The 22,930-nt window shown below is 37.9% G+C and overlaps 1 protein-coding gene across 1 annotated transcript in view; it reads left to right on the top strand.

The window, feature by feature from the left end:
* Nucleotides 1-231: 231 nt before the first annotated feature.
* Nucleotides 232-22,930, top strand: part of LOC124595269 (PITH domain-containing protein GA19395) — a 64,309-nt gene continuing 41,610 nt past the window's right edge. The window contains exons 1-3 of the mRNA XM_047133943.1: nt 232-498; nt 6,335-6,378; nt 17,765-17,842. Of these exons, the coding sequence (XP_046989899.1) occupies nt 310-498; nt 6,335-6,378; nt 17,765-17,842 (311 nt within the window). The 5' untranslated portion in view covers nt 232-309. The remainder of the gene's footprint in view (nt 499-6,334; nt 6,379-17,764; nt 17,843-22,930) is intronic.

Raw genomic sequence — 22,930 nt, 5'->3', positions numbered from 1 at the left:
TAAGTTAGTTTAAGTAGTGTGTAAGTCTAGGGACCAATGTCCTCAGCATTTTGGTCCCTTAGGAATTCACACGCATTTGAACATTTTAACTCTCAGCGAAGTGTCAGTCACAGAGGATCAGAGAACATTGGTCACATACATCACAGACATGTCTGTATAATGACATCCTTGGCGATAATCGAGATGTATGGGTTGTTTGACTCTTCGAGAGCGCTTTGTCATAGACCATAGTGTATATACTATATTGACTGTGGAGGGCTGCGGATGTTGTGAGTGTCAGGGTGTCTGGCGTGGTCCGACTAAAACACGATGTCTCGGCATTCGCATAGTTGCAGTGGCGATCATGATCATGAAATTGACGATAGTCCGGAAATGGGAGTGCAGTATAGTCTTTACACTAAAATAGACACAGAAAATCTGGAATGCTTGAATGAAAAGGTTGAAGGGTCGGGCAAAACTGTGTTTAAAGCTTGGGAAGACAGACTAGATTACGAAAAGGTATAAAATTTGCATCAGTTGTCGTTCTCCGCGAAACATAATTAAAATTTATGAAGCTGTGCTTATATTTATGTTGTTAAATTCAACTAAAAGTGCACTTTGGCTGCCTTAAATGTTCCCGTGCTAATTGACTCGTAAGCGTACAAGAAGTGCGGACGCTAAATATATTTATTTTTAAGCGCTCTCACATCAGAATTAAATTGTATGCTGTGCCTAGATTTCTCAATAAAAAGTTTCCTATATGTATATGTCCATATGTGAACAGTTTGGTCGTTGTAACCTTCCAGTGAGACTTCATCCTTATCCGTCTATCAATAATCTTGTTAGACAGGTATCTTTAATCAGCTGGCTGTGTGGAACGTTAAGATGACGTGAAAGATAAAAATTAATAGAATGCTTAAGTTTTCGGTACTCATAGTCTGTATTTTGATTTGATGCCGTGTAACAGTTTCGTTAAAGGAAGACATACGTCAGTTTAATACATTAGTCCACACCACTTTGGAACGTATTCCTGTTGATCCCTATGTCTATTTTATGTTAAATCTAACTTGCGGCTGTTTTTCGATTGAGTTTAGAAGTTGAGATTAGCAATGCGCCACAACCGAAATAAGCATTTTTAAATAATGTTGAGCAATATTTAATAAATTTAGTGCTGAAGTACACTGGTTAAACCAATTGTCTTCCTTCTGTGTTGTACTTAGTATGAACTGAGTATGCTGCACGATTAACATTGTCAAAAGGTAATTTTGCAGTAAGATAATTAGTAAATAGTACAGATAAATTATTCGGAACTCATGGGTAAGAGTAACGTATAAATGCAGTTGTATTATAAATCTATTGGCGCACCTAAAGTAAAATTTTGTATTTGTTTGTAAAAAAATCTTCATATATTTGGAATCTTGTTATATACAGCCTGAGTGAAACACACATCAGATTTGCTTGTCCCATGGGACTAGTCATGGAAAGAAAAACTTAAGTTCTTTGTTGGATACACCTAGTGGATGCACAGTATTATACCAGTATGATGAAAAGGCTTACACATTAATAGTGGTAACTTCACATTACCTGAGGGCTGTGGCACCGACCCCCGTAGCTCTCGGGGGGAAGGAAAAACGTAGTGTAGTGTGAAAATGATTTCAGATTTGGTACTGTGCAGTTTTTTTACAGGCTCGAAACTGGATTTTTTGATAGCTGCTTACAGCTCGTCAAAAATATTAAAAACACTCTGTACACCAGGATCTGTCTCTCCCCACCCTCCCATACAAACATTCATCTTGGCATCTACACTGTATGGATATTGAGTTACAGTTAAACCTACTGATGGAACTTTATGAACCTATTGTGACAACTCTGCTGAGTTACAAATTCTCAAGCTGTTAATTTTTCTGTGACCTGTTATACTGAACGTGATAGATAATTATTTTCCAATTGAAAAGCACAGAAGCAAACCATACATAGAGTTTAAAAATATGACGACTAGCGTGTGATTCATTATCAGCATCAAATAAATCTCTCAAAATCTCAATATCAGTTGTATATTTATTTCATAGTTAGTGAAAATGATATGATGTATCAGGATTGTTTCTACTTTCCATTCTGTGGAATGTGGTCTCTGAGAATAAAGTGGAACTAACTTGGAGAGGCTGCTTTGAATAGTTGAGTCAGCTATTGTCAATTATACCGTGACTTCTTTGGAGTACAAGAAGTTTTGTCTTGTTATCTGCTCTGTGCGCACATCTCTTCTGAAGAGTGAATTGAGGAACAGCATGTTCATCATTTTAATGAGTGATAGAGCTTTGCAACATCTATACATGAAGGAAAACTGCTGTATAAGGTTTCCCCATCACTTGTAGTATCATGTAACGAAACTATTTACTGTCTCTCATTCTACTGAAGAGTTATGAATTACTACCTCCAATTCTGCTTATGTTGTTCAGTATTACATTGACCTGTAATATTCTTTTAGATACCCAGGAATGAGTTTCAAGTCAGCAATTATGTTGCAGGGGGAAAAAACAGCTAATGGCTAACTTATGTAATATTGCCAAAAGGAAACGAGAAAATTTTATTTGATAGTGGCACCACTTTTTCAAGAAAGTTGTATCAATAGCAAGGAGAAAGGTTACCACAGTTCTGAGGCATCCAATTGACTTATTAGGATAGAAGAAAGATGAGGAAAAGAGGTAAGATTCTTTGAAAGAAAAGGTTAATGGTACAAAAGGTAACATGTACAAGCAATTGTAAATTGTGTAGAGGAGGAGGGAGGACAGTGCAGCATACGTCTCTGATTAGGTGTGCATTGTGGGATATGAGGATGAGGGGGATGGTGTTGGCTGAAGTAGTTTGGAGGCAAGTAGGAAGCTGAAGTTATGTTGTTGGTTGAGGTGATCTATCTTGCATTCTGACAGTACAATACTGAATCATATTACGAGGGCTATTCGGAAAGTAAGGAACGATAGGTTGTGAAATGGAAACCACCCTGAAAATCAAAACTGTTTTATTTGCAACAGTTAGCTACAACTTCCAGCTACATATCTCCATGGTCGCTGATCTGACTTAGGCGTTTGTTGTTGCGTTGTACCGACTTTCCAATACCATCGTTATAGAAGGCAGCTGCCAGTGCTTTCTTTTCTGCCAAATCTCTACGCTGGCCTACAGCTCATTGTCTGTGCCGAAATGTTGTCTTCATAGCCTGCGGTTCATGTGAGCAGAGATGAAACTTGGAGGGAGACAATTATGGTTTGTATTGTGGGTAATCAAACATTTGCAATTGAAAACTATTCAGGAGAATTGCCCCAGCAGAATGCAGCTGAGAATTGTCTTGAAGAAGGAAGCACATGACAGTTATGTAGTGTTGATTGCATAGACTCAGGCGAAATTTCTCACCAGGCCCTTGTACTCGGTGGGAGACACTATTGTTCTAGTTTTCTTTGTGTGTTCCCTGTGTGCTCAGAACTAAAAAGAACGACGTAATGCAATTGACGGGCATACTAGAGACACTACCCAACACACCTGTGCAAAACTTCATCGGATTTTTGCTGTGGTTTCCATTTCATGCCCGATTGTTCCTTACTTCCCGAATAACCCTTGTACGATATAAACGTGTCATACACAAGGGATGACGTGATACATATAAGGTTTTTTTTTTTTTTTTTTTGCGTGCCTGTGAATGATGTGTAGCTGCTTCACATTTGAGAAGAAAGTGTCTGTAATACGAGAAGTAAAAGCAACAGTTGAATGAAAATGTGTAAAATCAGGGGTGATCTGAGGGGGGGGGGGGGGGGGGGAGGGGTGGCACACAATAGGTAGGTTTTGGAAGGGATCCAGGATAACAAAATAAACAGTAATCATTGATCACAAACATTGCTTGGCTATAGTTAGAATTGAAGTATTAACTGATTTAGAAACTTGAGGTGTGCTCTTAAGATGAATGATAGCATTACTACAATATATTAGTCAAATTTAGCACTGAGAAACTACAGGGAAACCAACAGATATTAGTCTGTAATACTGAACAGTTGTTAAAGACAAACAAGTTTTGTATATTTGCTTAACCTGGTACAAGTTCCGTTGAGTTTGTTAATTGGGAGTGTAGTCTTTGTGAGTAGATGGAGTGTTACTAGGTTGCAGGTGTGTTAGAGGGCTAGCAGGGATATTGACTCAATTTTACTGCAGGAAAAAGATGTGATTCACCTATTTTATACACACTGTGCTTGCAACTGGGAATGTATACTATTTTTGAGGCACTTGGACTGTAACATATGAATTGTGTACGGTTCTTTGATATCTTATGTACTAGGAGGATAGAAAGTTTAATGGTAAATGTTTATGTTGGGAGTAATGTGAAAATGCATGATGTAAGTGTGGTGCAGCAGTAGGCGTAAGAAATTGTTGAATTGTCTTTTAAGACAGCATGATCACTTGGTCATTGTGAAGGTAGTGTGCATTGGGGTATCAAAAGTTGCTGTTGTAGAACAGCAAGGTGAACCCAAAAGCAGGAACAAATCACTGTGTGGATCATTTTTATTAGCATCAAAGTAGACAAACCAAACTACTGTTAAAATAAGGGAACCATGTAGTGAGATAGTGGGGAAATGGGAAATGTTGAGGAAGGAAATAGTAAAGGGTGTCTGTGAAATGTTGGGTTGTTGTAACAGACATGGCAGATATTACCATGTTGTAACTAAAAGGCAGATGTTTACAAATTTTGTTCGGGATGACACATTCTCATGAAAATTCTGAGAAAATGTATGCCTTTTCTCCAGTTGATTGCGAGCAAGACTTGTAATTGGATATTATGTAAACATTAGCTATTACCAATTGTATTTAATGTAAGCATATAATTTTTTACACTTGGGTATTGCCATAGTTGCAATCATTAGTGTGTAAATCAGGAAGAAAGTAACTTGGCAGTGAAAGCACAGAATTTGCAGATCTCTGTGAAAATTGTCCAGTATCTAAATTAAGTGTCATTATCACAAACCTGCAATGATGTGGTTAGATGTTGATATAAGAAATGTCTGTGAACAGAACGAAGTACTGTCTACTGTTACATTGGTGGTAACGAAGTTATATCAGTGATTTAGTTCCAACAATGGAAAATCCAGGATGGACTGTAACAATATTAGATAAGTGAAGTTGCTACTGACCATATAGCGGAAATGCTGATCGCAGGGGTTTGCATGTATCGTTGACAAAGACCTTAATGACCGAAAGCTATAAGTGTGAGAATCTTTCTGTTGTGTGTATCTGCGACTCAGCGTCTCCGTTATATGGTGAGTAGCAACTGTCCTCCTCTAATATAGTGATATAGTTCCCTCCTCTAATATAGTGATATAGTTCCTACGTACATGGCAAAATATAGCCTGCTCCCACATGCCATGCTTAATTCTCATTGATTAAAGATTGTTGTTGTACGGAGTATTCAGGAAACTAATACAAAGTTTGGTTTGCTTTGGTATTTCACATAATAGTGCAGGCAAAATAATACTGCTGAGTTGTTTCAGGTTGTTATAGGTGGGTGAAATCTTCATTTGCAATTTTTATATTACAATATGCATTTTTAATAAAAACAGGCACATATTTATGAAAGTGTGCTTATTCTCTGTACAATTTTTAGTGATGTAGCTGCTGTCCGCCCCTGTTTGTTTTACCTTGGCTGCTTTCTATGCGCAACTGTTTGAACCTAAACAGTTATTATTTTGATATATGAATGCTCTATTTTTAAATATCTTTAAGTTGTCAATGTTATGTTATATTTTCTATTACTGTGTTAAAAACTTAGTACAAATGTTGTGGCACAGTTAACTGAGCTTCATGTAGTCTTTATGAAACTTTCGTTTATGTCTTGTATCATGGGAAACACAATATTTACATTTCGTGATGTGATCACTGTTAGTCTACATATCAATGTATATGTAAATAGTAAAATTTTCAGATTGCTTACTGTGCACATAATTCTCACAGCTATACTATAAGAGTATATGTGACAAAAGATTGGCATCTGATACCTTCTTCTGAAATATTATTAACTACAGTGTAGTCACTCATTTAAAAGTACTGTTGAATCTGTTTCAGAATTAATAAACTTTTTTGTCAGAATAATGAGGAATGAAAAACAGATATTTCAAGCAGTTTTTAAATTTGCATGTGACAATCTTGCTGTTTTGCACTTCATAAGTAGATGCCTTTTTTGTCACAAATATAGCTAATATTTAATTTTTTACACACACACACACACACACACACACACACACACACACACACACACACAGCGAAGTAAAAACCAGATCCCTAATTTTTCCACACTAATAATATTTCTCTTTTTTCCCCTCAGTATGTTGAAAGTGATGTTGACGAAGAATTGCTGTTCAAAATTCCGTAAGTACACAAAATTCAGTCTTCAAAGTTTAATTAATGTAGGCCGTACCCTCCATGGAGTTTATTTTGTTTTGATTAATAAAAAGTAAATATTTTTCACTTAGAGTGCAGCATTTGTGTCATGAATACAGTTAAAATTTAATTTGTTTTTTTGTCATCACATATAGCAGAGTCAGGTTGGAGTTACCCCCAAAAATGCAGGATAAAGAGCAGTATTCAGTACTAGTTGTTGGCTTTGACCAGTGATGTAGGAAACATGCAACAGATGTAAACAACATGGTGACTATAACATGATATCAGTGGCTATTTTTCAAAGAGGCTAAGTTATAGATCAGTCTATCACCACAGTGATGTTTTTTTGCTTTCACATTCACTGGCTTCACCAACAAACACTCAAGCTGTGAAAATGTGTGACAAAAGATGATGTCACAGCATCAATTAACATTGTTAGTGGTCAAAGCCAATGATTAGTATTGAATATTCCTCCTGACCCAGGATGCTATCTGTTAATTAATGTATTATATGAAGTAAGCAAATGCACACCTGAAAATAATGAACTGTTGATAGCAAAGTGCAAAACCATGTTTTTCAGAAAAATAAAATTTTTCCTGGTGTTAGGGTATTTCTGTTAAGTTATGCTTGAGATGCTTCACCTGAAGTATATTCAGTATAACTTCCTCAAGTCTGAAGAAGATGCATTGTGTAAGAAAGTGAATCATGATTGAATTATGCAGTGCAGGAAATTTTTTATCAATCACATAATGATAGGCACTCAAAATTTGAAGCAATCAGACATGGTGTACCGCAATGATAGGTTTTGGATCCTTCGTTGTTTGTGATGTACTTGAATGATCTTCCACTTACAGTTTCAGAATATGCAAATTTTGCAATTTTTGATGTGACCCAAGTCTAGGAATAGAAAATAGTACCAGCACTCTTACTGAAAAGACAGCTAATGAAATATTTGAAAACATCAACAGATGGTTCAAGACAATTCGATTATCATTGAATTTTGACAAGATTCCATGTAAACAGTTCAGTACTTCTCACAGGACTGCAAAAACTATAAAAATAAGTTTGTCAGATAATTAAAATCAAAAAGTAGAAAGTGTTAAGGGGATGTATGTGCAGTTGCAATACAATCCAAAGTTTTTCAAGGCAGTGCAACTAGATTTGGCACAGTTGTTAAGGAATGTTAAGTAGATACACACATACATTTTCATGCTTATTGAAGGTATAAGTTTTTGATTATAAACAACTGAAAGTTTTTCAACCGGTTGAATAGAAATGTTTCTTTTTTGAAAAATCTGTCTGAACAAAATTAATGTATTTTTCTACAGAGATTGATATATCATTATTACAAACATTTGTGGAACAGAATATTGGTATCTTCTTTTGTTAGATTTTTGTAGCTCTTCAAATTTGTGTGGAAAAAAAAAAAAAAAAACAAATCTTATGGCTTTTCTCATACCTAAATACCTTACTATTGTTATAAATCAAAATTACACTCACAAAATGTTTCACTATAGTGTAGACTAATTGTATGCCAAACTTAAGTTCTATAATATCAGTGGTTTGTGAGAAAAAGTACATAAAGTTGTCAAAATGAAAGTTATGGGAAATCTGAATCAAAGATTTGACAGTGTTTGTATTGGGTCTTACATTATTTGGGTGAACTAGTGCAAACCATATGCAGTCTCCTCTTCATCCTCAAGCATTGTGTTCTTTGCTTGCCCTCTTAGGTTAACCTGATTTTCAAATTGAGTAATAATAATGTCAGCTGCATCAGTTCTCCTGTTATTGCTTTCCTCCAAAACTGACAGTGTGAAAGCTCATGTATCAAATTTTGGCCTCTGTAGAGTCCTTAGTCTGCCAAGATTAGCACAATTATATACTAAACAAGCATCATATGCTGAAACTTCATCAGCAGTTGCGAAAACGAATATTGCCTTGGGGCATAGTTTTCCTATCAGAGAGTTGTAACTTTCATTTTGAGTTTTTCCATGGATGTTGTGGATCTGCGAACTGCTGAAATATTCCCCACATTATTACTGCATAAAACTGGAAGAAAATGCCTCAGGAATAAATAATATAAAGAAATACAGAAAAGCATAGGGGTGTGTCCCCAGGTAGGCTTCTTTAATTACTATTTTTTATCATACTTAGGATTGTAATTGGAACGTAATATTCAGGAACTGAAATTTCAGTACCATGTAGTAAATGAAGATTCAAACATTTTTCACAATTTTGGTTGCATTCGCGTATGTCCCTGCCTAGAATAAATAAAGCATCTTGGTTCAACTGTGTTTACAGTGTGCATAATTTGTGCTATAGAGAATTAAAAGTGAAGAAACTAGTTTAATTTACGTACTTCCATTCACCCCTAATGAGTTAAGGAATCATTTTCTGGGGAAATTCAAGTTATTGGGACACAATTTTCAGAACATAGCAGTCTATTGGAAGAATTAAATCAAGTGTCAATTTAAAAACATAATACATAGACATCTTTAAAAGAACTGCACATTTTGACATCTACTTCACAGTACAAGTATTCATTAATGTCCTTTATCATTACTAATAACTCTCTTCTCACAAATATAGTGGAAAGTATTAATGTAACATTAGGACAAAAACAAGCCTCTGCAAAGACCTCAGGGCATTACCATTAGTACAGAAAGTAGTCAGATATATGAGTACACATCTATTCAATGATCTGCATTATTATTGAACATTGCATAGGTAATGTAGTGAAGTTTGACTGGATTAGGGAATTTTGTTTAGAAATATTTTAACTGAAACACTTAAATTTAATGTTTTAAGTTAATGTATATTTAGGATTAACGCTGCAATATAGTAATGTAATGTTACTGCACTTAAATTAAATTAAATGTACATCTTTGATTTCTTAACACATCCCAGAGACAACTCCACTTGGGATTGGAGGAGGACAGCTAATGTAATGTGGAAAGGGGCAGGTGTAGTTATGAATCACCTGCTAGGGAAAGCAGCCAACAAACAATAATAATTTCCATTTGGTTATCTATTCTGCCAAAAAATTATATTAGGAAAATAATTCAAGTCTGTAATTTGTCACACAATGTTATGCTTAGGCTCATATTTTACTGCATATCTGTTAATCTTCCACGATCTGTTTTATCAGTCTGATCTATGTGCTCATTGTGTAAAAGATATACAACATTAAAGCAAGTTTGCAACAAACAAAGAATAAACTACTGAAGAGCTTTTGTTTGCTTCTGTTCTGAGCAATATTGTATTATCCAGTTTTTGATGGCTATTGATTTTTGTTTGTGTACTTTGCAACAGATTCCTCAACAAAATCTCAGAAATGGTATTAGAAACAGTTTTATTCTTTGTCTCTTTTACTTCCGCTGTAGTTTTTTAAGGCCAGTTTCATTTTTAGGTTTTATGGAAACGTTATGCTGAAAAAGTAATTGGCCTGAATTTTCAGATCAAGCATTTCACCTGAGTTACTGAGCAGCATCGACCTAGAGGAATGCCACATTATATTGGAAAAGAAAACAGCAAATATGAAAGCAGCACAATCCACACAAATCTATGTAGTCCGTCTGTTCTAGTGATAGATCATCTACCTTACTAACATTATTGCATCTCAGATTTCTTTCATTGGCAATTTTTGTTGTTAGTTTTTGAGCATAGTGAGAATGATAGATGCCATTACTTTCTTTTATGTGCCTCTTCTATGTGATTAACTACACACTTTTTAATGAGAACTCTTCATTTCATATTAGCTACAAAAATTGATAGGCTTTCAGTCTTGTGTGTTAATGTTTGTTTAATTGGAAAAAATGTCCTGTTCGTTTCATTCATTCATTCATTCATTCATTCACACATCTTGTTCCATAAATCCTGTCAGGAAGGACAGCCTTCAGAGATGAGGAGTGGTCAAGTTCATGATGCAGAAGGAAAAGGTCATGCGGCAGCACGATTTAGTGCAAGTCTTCTAATTGGATGCCACTTCAGCAACTTGCATGTTATTAAAACCAACAGCATCCAGTTTCCCTCAGATGGTCACCCATTGAAGTATCTGCCAGTCCCACTATTGCTTAATGTCATTGATAGGACAGGAATCAGCGTTACCAACATGGGAAGTCCCTTGGCTAACATGCGGAAGCAGCCACTATTGACTACTTGTGAATTATATAGCAACAAACTATGACTAGTGTAATCTGCTCACATTGACAAATATGGGATTTACTTCTTGATTACTTTATAAATATATATCATGGAAAAAAACAGCTGCTTTGGAAAAAGCCACTGCTCCTTTTCTTATGTTACTCTGTGACTCTTTTTATCCAATACTTCCAACAAAACGTATACTTTACACAGACCATTATCAGTTGATGTAGTCTAGATACTGTTCGATACAGACATGAGAGTTTTGCAGATTCTACATCCCTGAGTCTCATCTATCTAAAAAGAAAGATGATGCAACTTACCAAACGAAAGCGCTGGCATGTTGATAGACACACAAACAAACACAAACACACACACAAAATTCAAGCTTTCTCAACCAACGGTTGCTGCATCAGGAAAGAGGGAAAGACGAAAGGATGTAGGTTTTAAGGGAGAGGGTAAGGAGTCATTCCAATCCCGGGAGCGGAAAGACTTACCTTAGGGGGAAAAAAGGGCAGGTATTCACTCTCGTGCGCACTCACACACATATCTGGGATTGGAATGACTCCTTACTCTCTCCCTTAAAACCCACATCCTTTTGTCTTTCCCTCTCCTTCCCTCTTTCCTGATGAAGCAACCATTGGTTGCAAAAGCTTGAATTTTGTGTGTATGTTTGTGTGTCTATCAACATGCCAGCCCTTTCGTTTGGTACTTTCTTTTTAGATATATTTTTCCCACATGGAATGTTTCCCTCTATTATATTCATATCATTAATTTGAACCCAACAATTAATCTAATGATCTGTCACATAATAATCTCACAAATCTAAGGGCTGTCAATTCAACTAAATACCTAGGGATAACGATTATAAACAACTTAAATTAGAACGATCACATAGATAATGTTGTGATGTAGTTGAACCAAAGACTGCATTTTATTGGCAGAACACTTATAAGCTGCAACAAATCCACTAAAGAGACATCCTACACTAAGCTTGTGTGTCCTCTGCTGTAGTGTTGTTATGTGGTGTGGATTCCTTACCAGATAGGGCTGATGGGGCACATTGAAACAATTTAGAGAACAACTCATTTTGTACTGTTGTGAAATATAGGGGAGAGTGTCACAAATATGATATGCAAGTTGGGGCGACTGTCATTAAAACGAAGGCATTTTTCAGTGCGGTGACATCTTTTCACAATATTTCAATCTCCAGCTTTTTTCCTCATTTTGTTGGTGCCCACCTAAGAGAAATCAAAGGTCACATGGAGAGATATAAATCTATATTTTCCCTGCATTCTGCCCAAGAGTGGAACAGTAGACAATTAAAGTGAAAGTGGTTTGATGAACCATCTATCAGGCACTTCAGAGTGAATTGCAGAGTGGTCTTGTTGATGTAGATAAACTGTACGAGCAGTAGAAACTCAGGTATTCTTTTACTTTGTTTTTTGTTTCCTTGGAAATTTTCAATTTCCCAACTGAGTATAAAACCATTTTGAATCCTAGGCTGTGATACAAGGTCTGTAAGAAAATTACTTTTACCTGTCATATTGTGATTGTGAATTGCAGAGTTCATCCTAAATTCACTTTTCTTATTAATCACAGATATTACGTATGACAGTTAAGTCTAAGAATTCATAGATACATGAAGAGGCTTCTGCAAGATGTTTGGTTATTGATTGTATACAATATTCTTTTTGCACACTTCTATAAAATAAATATATACTTTTTATCTTGGCTGTATTACCCCAGATTATGCCGTAGGACAGTACTGACTGCAAGTGTGCTAGCAATCCTGTCTTAACTGTCAACACAGTGATATAGGTTTCTAAGTGCAAAGAGGACAGAACTGAGCTTTTTGGTTAGTTTATGCAAGTGCTGATCCCATGGCAGTTCATTATCCATCAGGGCACCCAGAATTTCACATGCTGCAGCTCATCCAGTGTATGCCCCTCAGTCTTCACTACTGGTCCCCGTAAGTAATTTTGATTTTCTTTGAATTGCATAATATGAGGTTTGGCACATGAAAAATTAAGCTCTCTGGTTTGAATCTGCCTTAACTTGGTTCCACTATTCTCCTTAGTCTGGCACGGATCTGTTTGGACCTCTTATCAATAAACTTGTTATAATAAATAAACACACACATCTGGATGACTTCTTTTATTACCGACTGCTGATTTCAACCTGTGCTGCAAATAATCTTCAGGTCTAGCAGGAACAAGAACAAAAGAAATTAAAAAAAAATAAATAAATTTTTAAAAAATTGCAAAAGTGTAGTATTAGCAACCATTACACCCAGAGATTGCACAATAAACAACAAAATATTATAAGAACCCACACATACCACCATAAATAATAGTGTCTTTTAATTCTTAATTTCATTATCTATTTTATTTTGTGATGGAGAAATCCTTTTGAAGCTGTTTTAATGTATGAGCCTATGACATATGTGCATGTCACGTGACTATTAAAACTTTTTGCCCCACCCACATCCTTTGTATTTTACATTAGTTGACAAACTGCACTAGGCGGCATCAGGTACATGTTGGTTTTTATAATATTTTCTTGTTAATTGTTCAGTTTCTGATGGATGTGATTACATCATAAACTTTCACATTTTTTATTATTGTTGCCTCTCTTTTACTATTCCAACTAGACATGACAATGTTCTGTAGCCCAGATTGAAACCAGTGTTTGGTAATAAAAGAAGTCATCCAGACGGTGTTTGTTTATGTATTATAACAAAATCGATCCTAATTTCTACAACATGTCATCAGTTATGCAATATACTCGTGACATCAGCAAACTTTCAGTTTTTGAAAGACTCCTCCAGGATCTTGAATACGTCATTTATATGAGATCAGAAACACTAGTGTGGAAAACCCTGGACCTTAATATGTGCCCACTCTGAGTTTAGTTTTGTCTTATTCCTGTTACGTCAAATGCTAATGTGACACTTTATTTCCTGTTGTTAAGATAAGCCTTCATCCTTGCAAATGGAATGGCTTTATCGCTATACAGTCTAGTTTCCGTAGTGGAATTTTATGATCTAGACAAAGGCCGTGGCACAATTGCAGAAAATGACAGCGGGGTAATTGTTCTTGTTTATTTTTAAGAGAAATGTTTGTAGGATATATATCTTTGTGGAATTAGTGTTTCCACAGCTATCTTTTGTTTTTTATTATTTATTGGTTTTATTTATTTTTTTGATACTAGTTTCAAGGTTGCAGCCACATTCTCTTGCAGTCATTATCCTTCAAGTCAGCCAAGTTGTTATGCTACTACCTGACATTATCACTACCCATAGCTACACTAAGACTGCAGTATTGTTTTCTCCTTAAAGAAGCCTTTATGGAGGCCAACTGAGATGTTGTTTGAAAATTATTCTAGGAAAGCTGGGTCAATATTCTGTTGTAGTCTATGTTCTCAGAAATTTTGAGAATGTGGAAAGGAAGGATATGAGACTATATTTAGAGATCATTCTCTCAGTTCTGCTTTTATAAACTGGTGTTACTTTTACATACTTCAGTCTTTCAGGAAATACACTTTGACTAGTTTCAAACGTAACTCAACTGTTGTGGTATCAGGTTTTCACAAGATTTTAGTACCTTTGTTGAAATACTATGATAGCCGAAAGAGTTACTTCTTTTTAGTGTTGTTACAATTTCTGAGATCTCATGTGCTAGAGATTTGGCTAAACTGATGTGTGGTGGTGGTGTAGACAAAAACTGGATCTGTGTTTACAGTAGTGTTTAGGAGGAATTTTTGGAATGAATTTAATATCATCTGTCTTGCTGTTACTGTCATCTGGGAGTTGAATATAATTTGCCGTGTTGAGTATTTGTTTCCTGTTTAAAAATTCTACGAATCATTGATGTCTTGTTATTGGAATTTTGAATTTTTTGTGCATAGCATGTGGTTTTTGCCTTTTGGTACCACAAGGAACAATTTTGCAGTACTGCTTGTTGAACATTTTCAAGTTTTAATTGGTGCTGGTTCTCTTTATTAAAATTGCAGCGGGACATTAAGCAGAATCAGTGACAATGAGCAAAAATGTGTACTGGACTGGGATTCGAACCAGGGATCTCCTGCTTACTAGGCAGTTGTGGTAACCACTGCACCATCAAAGAGGCAGGGTTATCACAACTGCATGGACTATCTCAGTATGCCTCATGGCCAATCCACACTCCCATCAAGTGCCACCTATCTGAAGTCCCTGATAGCAGTGTTCCCCGTTCAGTTTACGTGTAGTGTTACACAGCTGCTGAATCTGCGTGGTGTCTCTTCTTTCGAATGAACAGGCACTGTGCATCAAAATAGTTGATAAGCTTAGCTGGGCAGTGAATCCACTTTCTTCAGTGCGAATGCACAAATCCGTCTGACCTCCTGTGGGAATTTCTAAGTAGCAAACAGGAGCATAATGGACTGGGACAACAGATAGGTGGCGCTCGATGAGAGTGTGGATTGGCTGTGAGGCATACCGAGATAGTCCGTGCAGTTGAAATAATGCTGTCTCTCTGATGGCACAATGGTTACCACACCTGCCTAGTAAGCAGGAGGTCTCAGGTTTGAACCCTGGTCCAGTATACATTTCCACTCATCACCACTGATTCCGCTTAATGATCTGCTGCAGCTGATTGCTGTGATCCCCTATTTACATATAGTGACTCACAGCTGCTGGATCTGCGTGGTGTCTGTTCCTTCAAATAATTTAAATGTCACTGGGAATCTTGAGTTACATGTGACTGTTACTATGCCTATTGCTTCTGTGTTTGTGATACATTTTGATGGCTTTGTATGTGAATGATGGTACCTGCTGTGTCAGGAGTCCTGTGACTTATATGCAAATGAAACACAGTCAGTACCTAATGGTATTGTTAACATGGAAGTGTCAGATTGAAATGGTTGCGTTGAGTAAAATGTCATAAACTGCACATTCTTTTGCAATCCGCAGTTGAAATTATGCTGTTGACATAAATGGTGTTGAGTCCAGTTTCAGGTATGTAAAAGATTTTAGCTGAAAAACATGTACTACTACTACTACTACTACTACTACTACTACTAAAAATTCATAAATTCTTGTGTGGAGTTGAAGGTGGTGTCAAACAGATATGATTCCAGTTTGCCTTTGAAGTTAATTGTAGTCTGTATTAAATTCCTTACACCACTGGGTAAGTGGTTGAAGGTTTTTATGGCTGAATGCCTCGTGCCTTTCTGTTTGACACTAAGGCTGAGTAATGGATAGTAAAAATCATGTTTTCATGTTATGTTTCTGAACATTACTCTTGTTTTCAAATTGTAATTGATTGTCGACAACAAAATGCGGAATTGTTAAAGATCTGTCTCCAAGGGGCTGTAGAGTGGACACCATGTACACTCCTGGAAATTGAAATAAGAACACCGTGAATTCATTGTCCCAGGAAGGGGAAACTTTATTGACACATTCCTGGAGTCAGATACATCACATGATCACACTGACAGAACCACAGGCACATAGACACAGGCAACAGAGCATGCACAATGTCGGCACTAGTACAGTGTATATCCACCTTTCGCAGCAATGCAGGCTGCTATTCTCCCATGGAGACGATCGTAGAGATGCTGGATGTAGTCCTGTGGAACGGCTTGCCATGCCATTTCCACCTGGTGCCTCAGTTGGACCAGCGTTCGTGCTGGACGTGCAGACCGCGTGAGACGACGCTTCATCCAGTCCCAAACATGCTCAATGGGGGACAGATCTGGAGATCTTGCTGGCCAGGGTAGTTGACTTACACCTTCTAGAGCACGTTGGGTGGCACGGGATACATGCGGACGTGCATTGTCCTGTTGGAACAGCAAGTTCCCTTGCCGGTCTAGGAATGGTAGAACGATGGGTTCGATGACGGTTTGGATGTACAGTGCACTATTCAGTGTCCCCTCGACGATCACCAGTGGTGTACGGCCAGTGTAGGAGATCGCTCCCCACACCATGATGCCGGGTGTTGGCCCTGTGTGCCTTGGTCGTATGCAGTCCTGATTGTGGCGCTCACCTGCACGGCACCAAACACGCATACGACCATCATTGGCACCAAGGCAGAAGCGACTCTCATCGCTGAAGACGACACGTCTCCATTCGTCCCTCCATTCACGCCTGTCGCGACACCACTGGAGGCGGGCTGCACGATGTTGGGGCGTGAGCGGAAGACGGCCTAACGGTGTGCGGGACCGTAGCCCAGCTTCGTGGAGACGGTTGCGAATGGTCCTCGCCGATACCCCAGGAGCAACAGTGTCCCTAATTTGCTGGGAAGTGGCGGTGCGGTCCCCTACGGCACTGCGTAGGATCCTACGGTCTTGGCGTGCATCCGTGCGTCGCTGCGGTCCGGTCCCAGGTCGACGGGCACGTGCACCTTCCGCCGACCACTGGCGACAACATCGATGTACTGTGGAGACCTCACGCCCCACGTGTTGAGCAATTCGGTGGTACGTCCACCCGGCCTCCCGCATGCCCACTATACGCCCTCGCTCAAAGTCCGTCAACTGCACATACGGTTCACGTCCACACTGTCGCGGCATGCTACCAGTGTTAAAGACTGCGATGGAGCTCCGTATGCCACGGCAAACTGGCTGACACTGACGGCGGCGGTGCACAAATGCTGCGCAGCTAGCACCATTCGACGGCCAACACCGCGGTTCCTGGTGTGTCCGCTGTGCTGTGCGTGTGATCATTGCTTGTACAGCCCTCTCGCAGTGTCCGGAGCAAGTATGGTGGGTCTGACACACCGGTGTCAATGTGTTCTTTTTTCCATTTCCAGGAGTGTATTATTTGCATTACACTTCTGTGAAACACACTTTCTCCCTCAGTGATGACTTACACCAGAATGTATTGCCATAAAACTTTAGTGAATGAAAATGAGAAAACTGAGTAATTATATTGACATTTTTGTCTCCACAATCTGATATTATCTGAAACACAAAAATTGCTGAGCTTAGACTTTTCAGAAGAACTGTTACGATGACTTTCATTTAAGGGTCTTATCAGTATATACACCTGAGAATTAGAATATTCTTCTTCATTTGTTGATTTGCCCACATGCGTTATTTCTGCTGGTGTGGTAAACTCTATGCAATACTGAATTGTGCTTGTATTGTGTTTTATAATTAATTTCCAACAAATATGTTTTGCAGTTGTTGATATGCGTGAGATCTGCATAGTTAATAGCAAATTTATTTATTTATTTTTTTTTTTTTTTTGCAGGTTTACAGGAAATGTAAAACTGAAGGGAGTGATTGTTATTGGAGGAGAACAAGACATGCATCCTTCACGACTGAGAATGTAAGATATTTGTGATTTTTTAATACAACAAACTATTTGTTATTAATGTAATATTTATGATAGTTTTATGCTGAAAGAAGAGACTACACTTGTCTGTATCTTATGTTTTATTTCAGATTTGTAAATCACATGTTGAAAAACTAAGACACAAAGAGACACAGACACATAGTAAAGTCTATGTTGCTCAGTTAACCAGCAGTAGTGCTGACAACCTCACTTTGACACTTAATTAAGTACAATCAAAGATAACTGCAACAGTTAAAAAAATGGTATTGAATACTATGTGTGAATTAACACATCACCCCAACTGAAGCAAAAAGTCTGATCAATGAAACTGTATAACTGTGCTTTGATATGAGCATACAGTATGAACGCAAGTGTTGATTAGAAACTTTGTGGCAGATTAAAACTGTATGCCAAATTGAGACTCTTAACTCAGGACTGGTGGATGTAAAGCTGTGAGGACAGGTCGGGGGCTGTGCTTGGGTAGCTCAGTCGGTAGAGCACTTGCCCATGAAAGGCAATGGTTCTGACTTTGAGTCGTGGTCTGGCACAAAGTTTCAGTCTTCCACAAAGTTTAATATCAGCACACACTCCACTGCAGAGTGAGAATTTCATTCTGGAACCAGTGTTGATTGTTTGGTTTTGCTGTCTTCTTAGTCCACAGTATGCAGTGGTCTTGTAGTATCGTCTGACAGGTAGTGCATGGAACTAAAGGTGGTGATAATCAAGGGAGATGAATTCATTTTTGGCAATTAAATAGCAATCTCTTCGAAAAAGGACAGAAGAAACATTAACTTTTTGTCAGATCTGTAGTAGGAATAATAAAATAGTCATCTAGACCTTTGATCTGGATTGTTCTGGAACTCACTTTACACCTATGGGGAACAATATATACAATTTTTATAGGTTATTTTCTCTGTACGCAGTTTGTTATTAATGCAAAAGAATAATCTGTTACGAATGAGAAAACACACTACACTGGTGTAACATTCTACAATATTTAACAAACTGTATTATTTTACAAATCACTTATCAGCCGTCATGTCATCATCAGGTAAAAAGAGATTCAATAACAAACTACACGACACATTACAACAAATGTTCTGAGGAGAAAAATAAGGGGAACAGTACAGGCATGTTCTTCAGTGGCATATTCAAGGAGTTAACTGAACAAGGTAATATTGTCCTTAGCAAGTCTGTATTACAAACAGGTAAAATGCTACAAGAGAGACTAAGCAGCTTAGTGAAACAACTGTAATTGTACAAAACAAAATTTCTTAACAGGGCATCTGGAACTGCAGTAATTGAAATAAAGGAAAAATGTGGCATACGAGTACTACAGTAGTACAAGTTTATATGCCAACTAGCTCTGCAGATGATGAAGAAATTGAAGAAATGTATGATGAAATAAAAGAAATTATTCAGATTGTGAAGGGGGACGAAAATTTAATAGTCATGGGTGACTGGAATTCGAGTGTAGGAAAAGGGAGAGAAGGAAACATAGTAGGTGAATATGGATTGGGGCTAAGAAATGAAAGAGGAATCCGCCTGGTAGAATTTTGCACAGAGCACAACATAATCATAGCTAACACTTGGTTCAAGAATCATAAAAGAAGGTTGTATACATGGAAGAACCCTGGAGATACTAAAAGGTACCAGATAGATTATATAATGGTGAGACAGAGATTTATGAACCAGGTTTTAAATTGTAAGACATTTCCAGGGGCAGATGTGGACTCTGACCACAATCTATTGGTTATGAGCTGTAGATTAAAACTGAAGAAACTGCAAAAAGGTGGGAATTTAAGGAGATGGGACTTGGATAAACTGAAAGAACCAGAGGTTGTACAGAGTTTCAGGGAGAGCATAAGAGAACAATTTACAGGAATGGGGGAAAGAAATACAGTAGTAGAAGAATGGGTAGCTTTGAGGGGTGAAGTAGCGAAGGTAGCAGAGGATCAAGTAGGTAAAAAGACGAGGGCTAGTAGAAATCCTTGGGTAACAGAAGAAATATTGAATTTAATTGATGAAAGGAGAAAATATAAAAATGCAGTAAATGAAGCAGGCAAAAAGGAATACAAACGTCTCAAAAATGAGATCTATAGGAAGTGCAAAATGGCTAAGCAGGGATGGCTAGAGGACAAATGTAAGGATGTAGAGGCCTATCTCACTAGGGGTAAGATAGATACTGCCTACAGGAAAATTAAAGAGACCTTTGGAGATAAGAGAACGACTTGTATGAATATCAAGATCTCAGATGGAAACCCAGTTCTAAGCAAAGAAGGGAAAGCAGAAAGGTGGAAGGAGTATAGAGAGGGTCTATACAAGGGCGATGTACTTGAGGACAATATTATGGAAATGGAAGAGGATGTAGATGAAGATGAAATGGGAGATACGATACTGCGTGAAGAGTTTGACAGAGCACTGAAAGACCTGAGTCGAAACAAGGCCCCCGGAGTAGACAACATTCCATTGGAACTACTGACGGCCTTGGGAGAGCCAGTCCTGACAAAACTCTACCATCTGGTGAGCAAGATGTATGAAACAGGCGAAGTACCCTCAGACTTCAAGAAGAATATAATAATTCCAATCCCAAAGAAAGCAGGTGTTGACAGATGTGAAAATTACCGAACTATCAGTTTAATAAGTCACAGCTGCAAAATACTAACACGAATTCTTTACAGACGAATGGAAAAACTAGTAGAAGCCGACCTCGGGGAAGATCAGTTTGGATTCCGTAGAAACACTGGAACACGTGAGGCAATACTGACCTTACGACTTATTTTAGAAGAAAGGTTAAGGAAAGGCAAACCTACATTTCTAGCATTTGTAGACTTAGAGAAAGCTTTTGACAATGTTGACTAGAATACTCTCTTTCAAATTCTAAAGGTGGCAGGTATAAAATACAGGGAGCGAAAGGCTATTCACAATTTGTACAGAAACCAGATGGCAGTTATAAGAGTCGAGGGACATGAAAGGGAAGCAGTGGTTGGAAAGGGAGTAATACAGGGTTGTGGCCTCTCCCCGATGTTGTTCAATCTGTATATTGAGCAAGCAGTAAAGGAAACAAAAGAAAAATTCGGAGTAGGTATTAAAATTCATGGAGAAGAAATAAAAACTTTGAGGTTCGCCAATGACATTGTAATTCTGTCAGAGACAGCAGAGGACTTGGAAGAGCAGTTGAATGGAATGGACAGTGTCTTGAAAGGAGGATATAAGATGAACATCAACAAAAGCAAAACAAGGATAATGGAATGTAGTCGAATTAAGTAGGGTGATGCTGAGGGAATTAGATTAGGAAATGAGACACTTAAAGTAGTAAAGGAGTTTTGCTATTTGGGGAGCAAAATAACTGATGATGGTCGAAGTAGAGAGGATATAAAATGTAGACTGGCAATGGCAACGAAAGTGTTTCTGAAGAAGAGAAATTTGTTAACATTGAGTATAGATTTAAGTTTCAGGAAGTCATTTCTGAAAGTATTTGTATGGAGTGTAGCCATGTATGGAAGCGAAACATGGACGATAAATAGTTTGGACAAGAAGAGAATAGAAGCTGTCGAAATGCAGTGCTACAGAAGAATGCTGAAGATTAGATGGGTAGATCACATAACTAATGAGGAAGTATTGAATAGGATTGGGGAGAAGAGAAGTTTGTGGCACAACTTGACTAGAAGAAGGGATTGGTTGGTAGGACATGTTCTGAGGCATCAAGGGATCACCAATTTAGTATTGGAGGGCAGCGTGGAGGGTAAAAATCGTAGAGGGAGGCCAAGAGATGAATACACTAAGCAGATTCAGAAGGATGTAGGTTGCAGTAGGTACTGGGAGATGACGAAGCTTGCACAGGATAGAGTAGCATGGAGAGCTGCATCAAACCAGTCTCAGGACTGAAGACCACAACAACAACAACATGAGTAGGATGGTTTAAGTTACAAAATGGTTTGGATGAAATTATTAGCAGTATCTGCAGTTGTAATTGATGAGTAGGGAAACTGTGTGTAACTATTCAGTACTAAGCTTGGGCAAGTGGACATATGTTTATTAATTTCTATTATTTCAAGGTAGTTCATCTTCCTGCATTCATGAATGTAATACTTCATAATGCACCTTGTAATTGTGGCCTTCCTTAATCAGGTGTTTTGCAAAAATAGAGTCTCTTTTTTCACATCTCCAGCTATTATGGCAATCCTTCAAATAGGTGGGTATTGCCCTACCAGACTGGCCTATATAGAATTTGCCACTATTACAATTCTTCTACATCTATATTTATACTCTGCAAACCACCATGACGTGCATGGCAGAGGGTATGTCCCACTGTACCAGTTATTAGGGTTTCTTCCTGTTCCATTCATGTATGGACTGTGGGAAGAATGACTGTTTGAATGCCTCTGTGGATGTTGTAATCATTCTAATCTTATCCTCATGATCCCTATTTGATCGATGAATAGGGGGTTGTTGTATATTCCTGGAGTGATCACTTAAAGCCAGTTGTTGAAACCTGAGTGCCAGAATTTCTCGGAATAGTTTACATCTGTCTTCAAGAGTCTGCCAATTCAGTTCCTTCATTGACTCTGTGACACTCTCCCACAGATTGAAGTGATTTCAAAGCAATCTATTTTGTAGATTGATTGCTCTTCTCCAGTATTCTACCAATAAACCAAAGTCTACCACCTGCTTTGCCCATGATGAACCTTTGTGAGTAATCCATTTCATTTCCCTATGAAGAGTTACACTCAGGTGTGTGTATGAGTTGGCCAATTCCAGCAGTGACTCATTGATGTTATAGTCATAGGATACTATGTTTTCTCACTTTGTGAAGGGCAAAATTTTACAAGTTGCTAATCTGTGCACCATGTTGAAACCTTATCAAGATCTGACTGAATATTTATGCAGCTTCTCTCGGACAGTACTTCATTATAGATAACTGCTTCATCTGCAGAAAGCCTGATTTTATTATTAATACTGTCTGCAAGATCATTAACATACAAAATGAACAGCAAGTGTCCCAACACTCTTCCCTGGGGCACACCCAAAGTTGCTTCTATATCTGAAAATCACGCTCCATCCAAGATAAAATGCTGTGGC

Source organism: Schistocerca americana, chromosome 2 (assembly GCF_021461395.2).
Source record: "Schistocerca americana isolate TAMUIC-IGC-003095 chromosome 2, iqSchAmer2.1, whole genome shotgun sequence".
Lineage (NCBI taxonomy): Eukaryota > Metazoa > Arthropoda > Insecta > Orthoptera > Acrididae > Schistocerca > Schistocerca americana.
The sequence above is the reverse complement of the archived record's forward strand: the minus strand, read 5'-3'. Positions and strand labels throughout refer to the sequence as shown.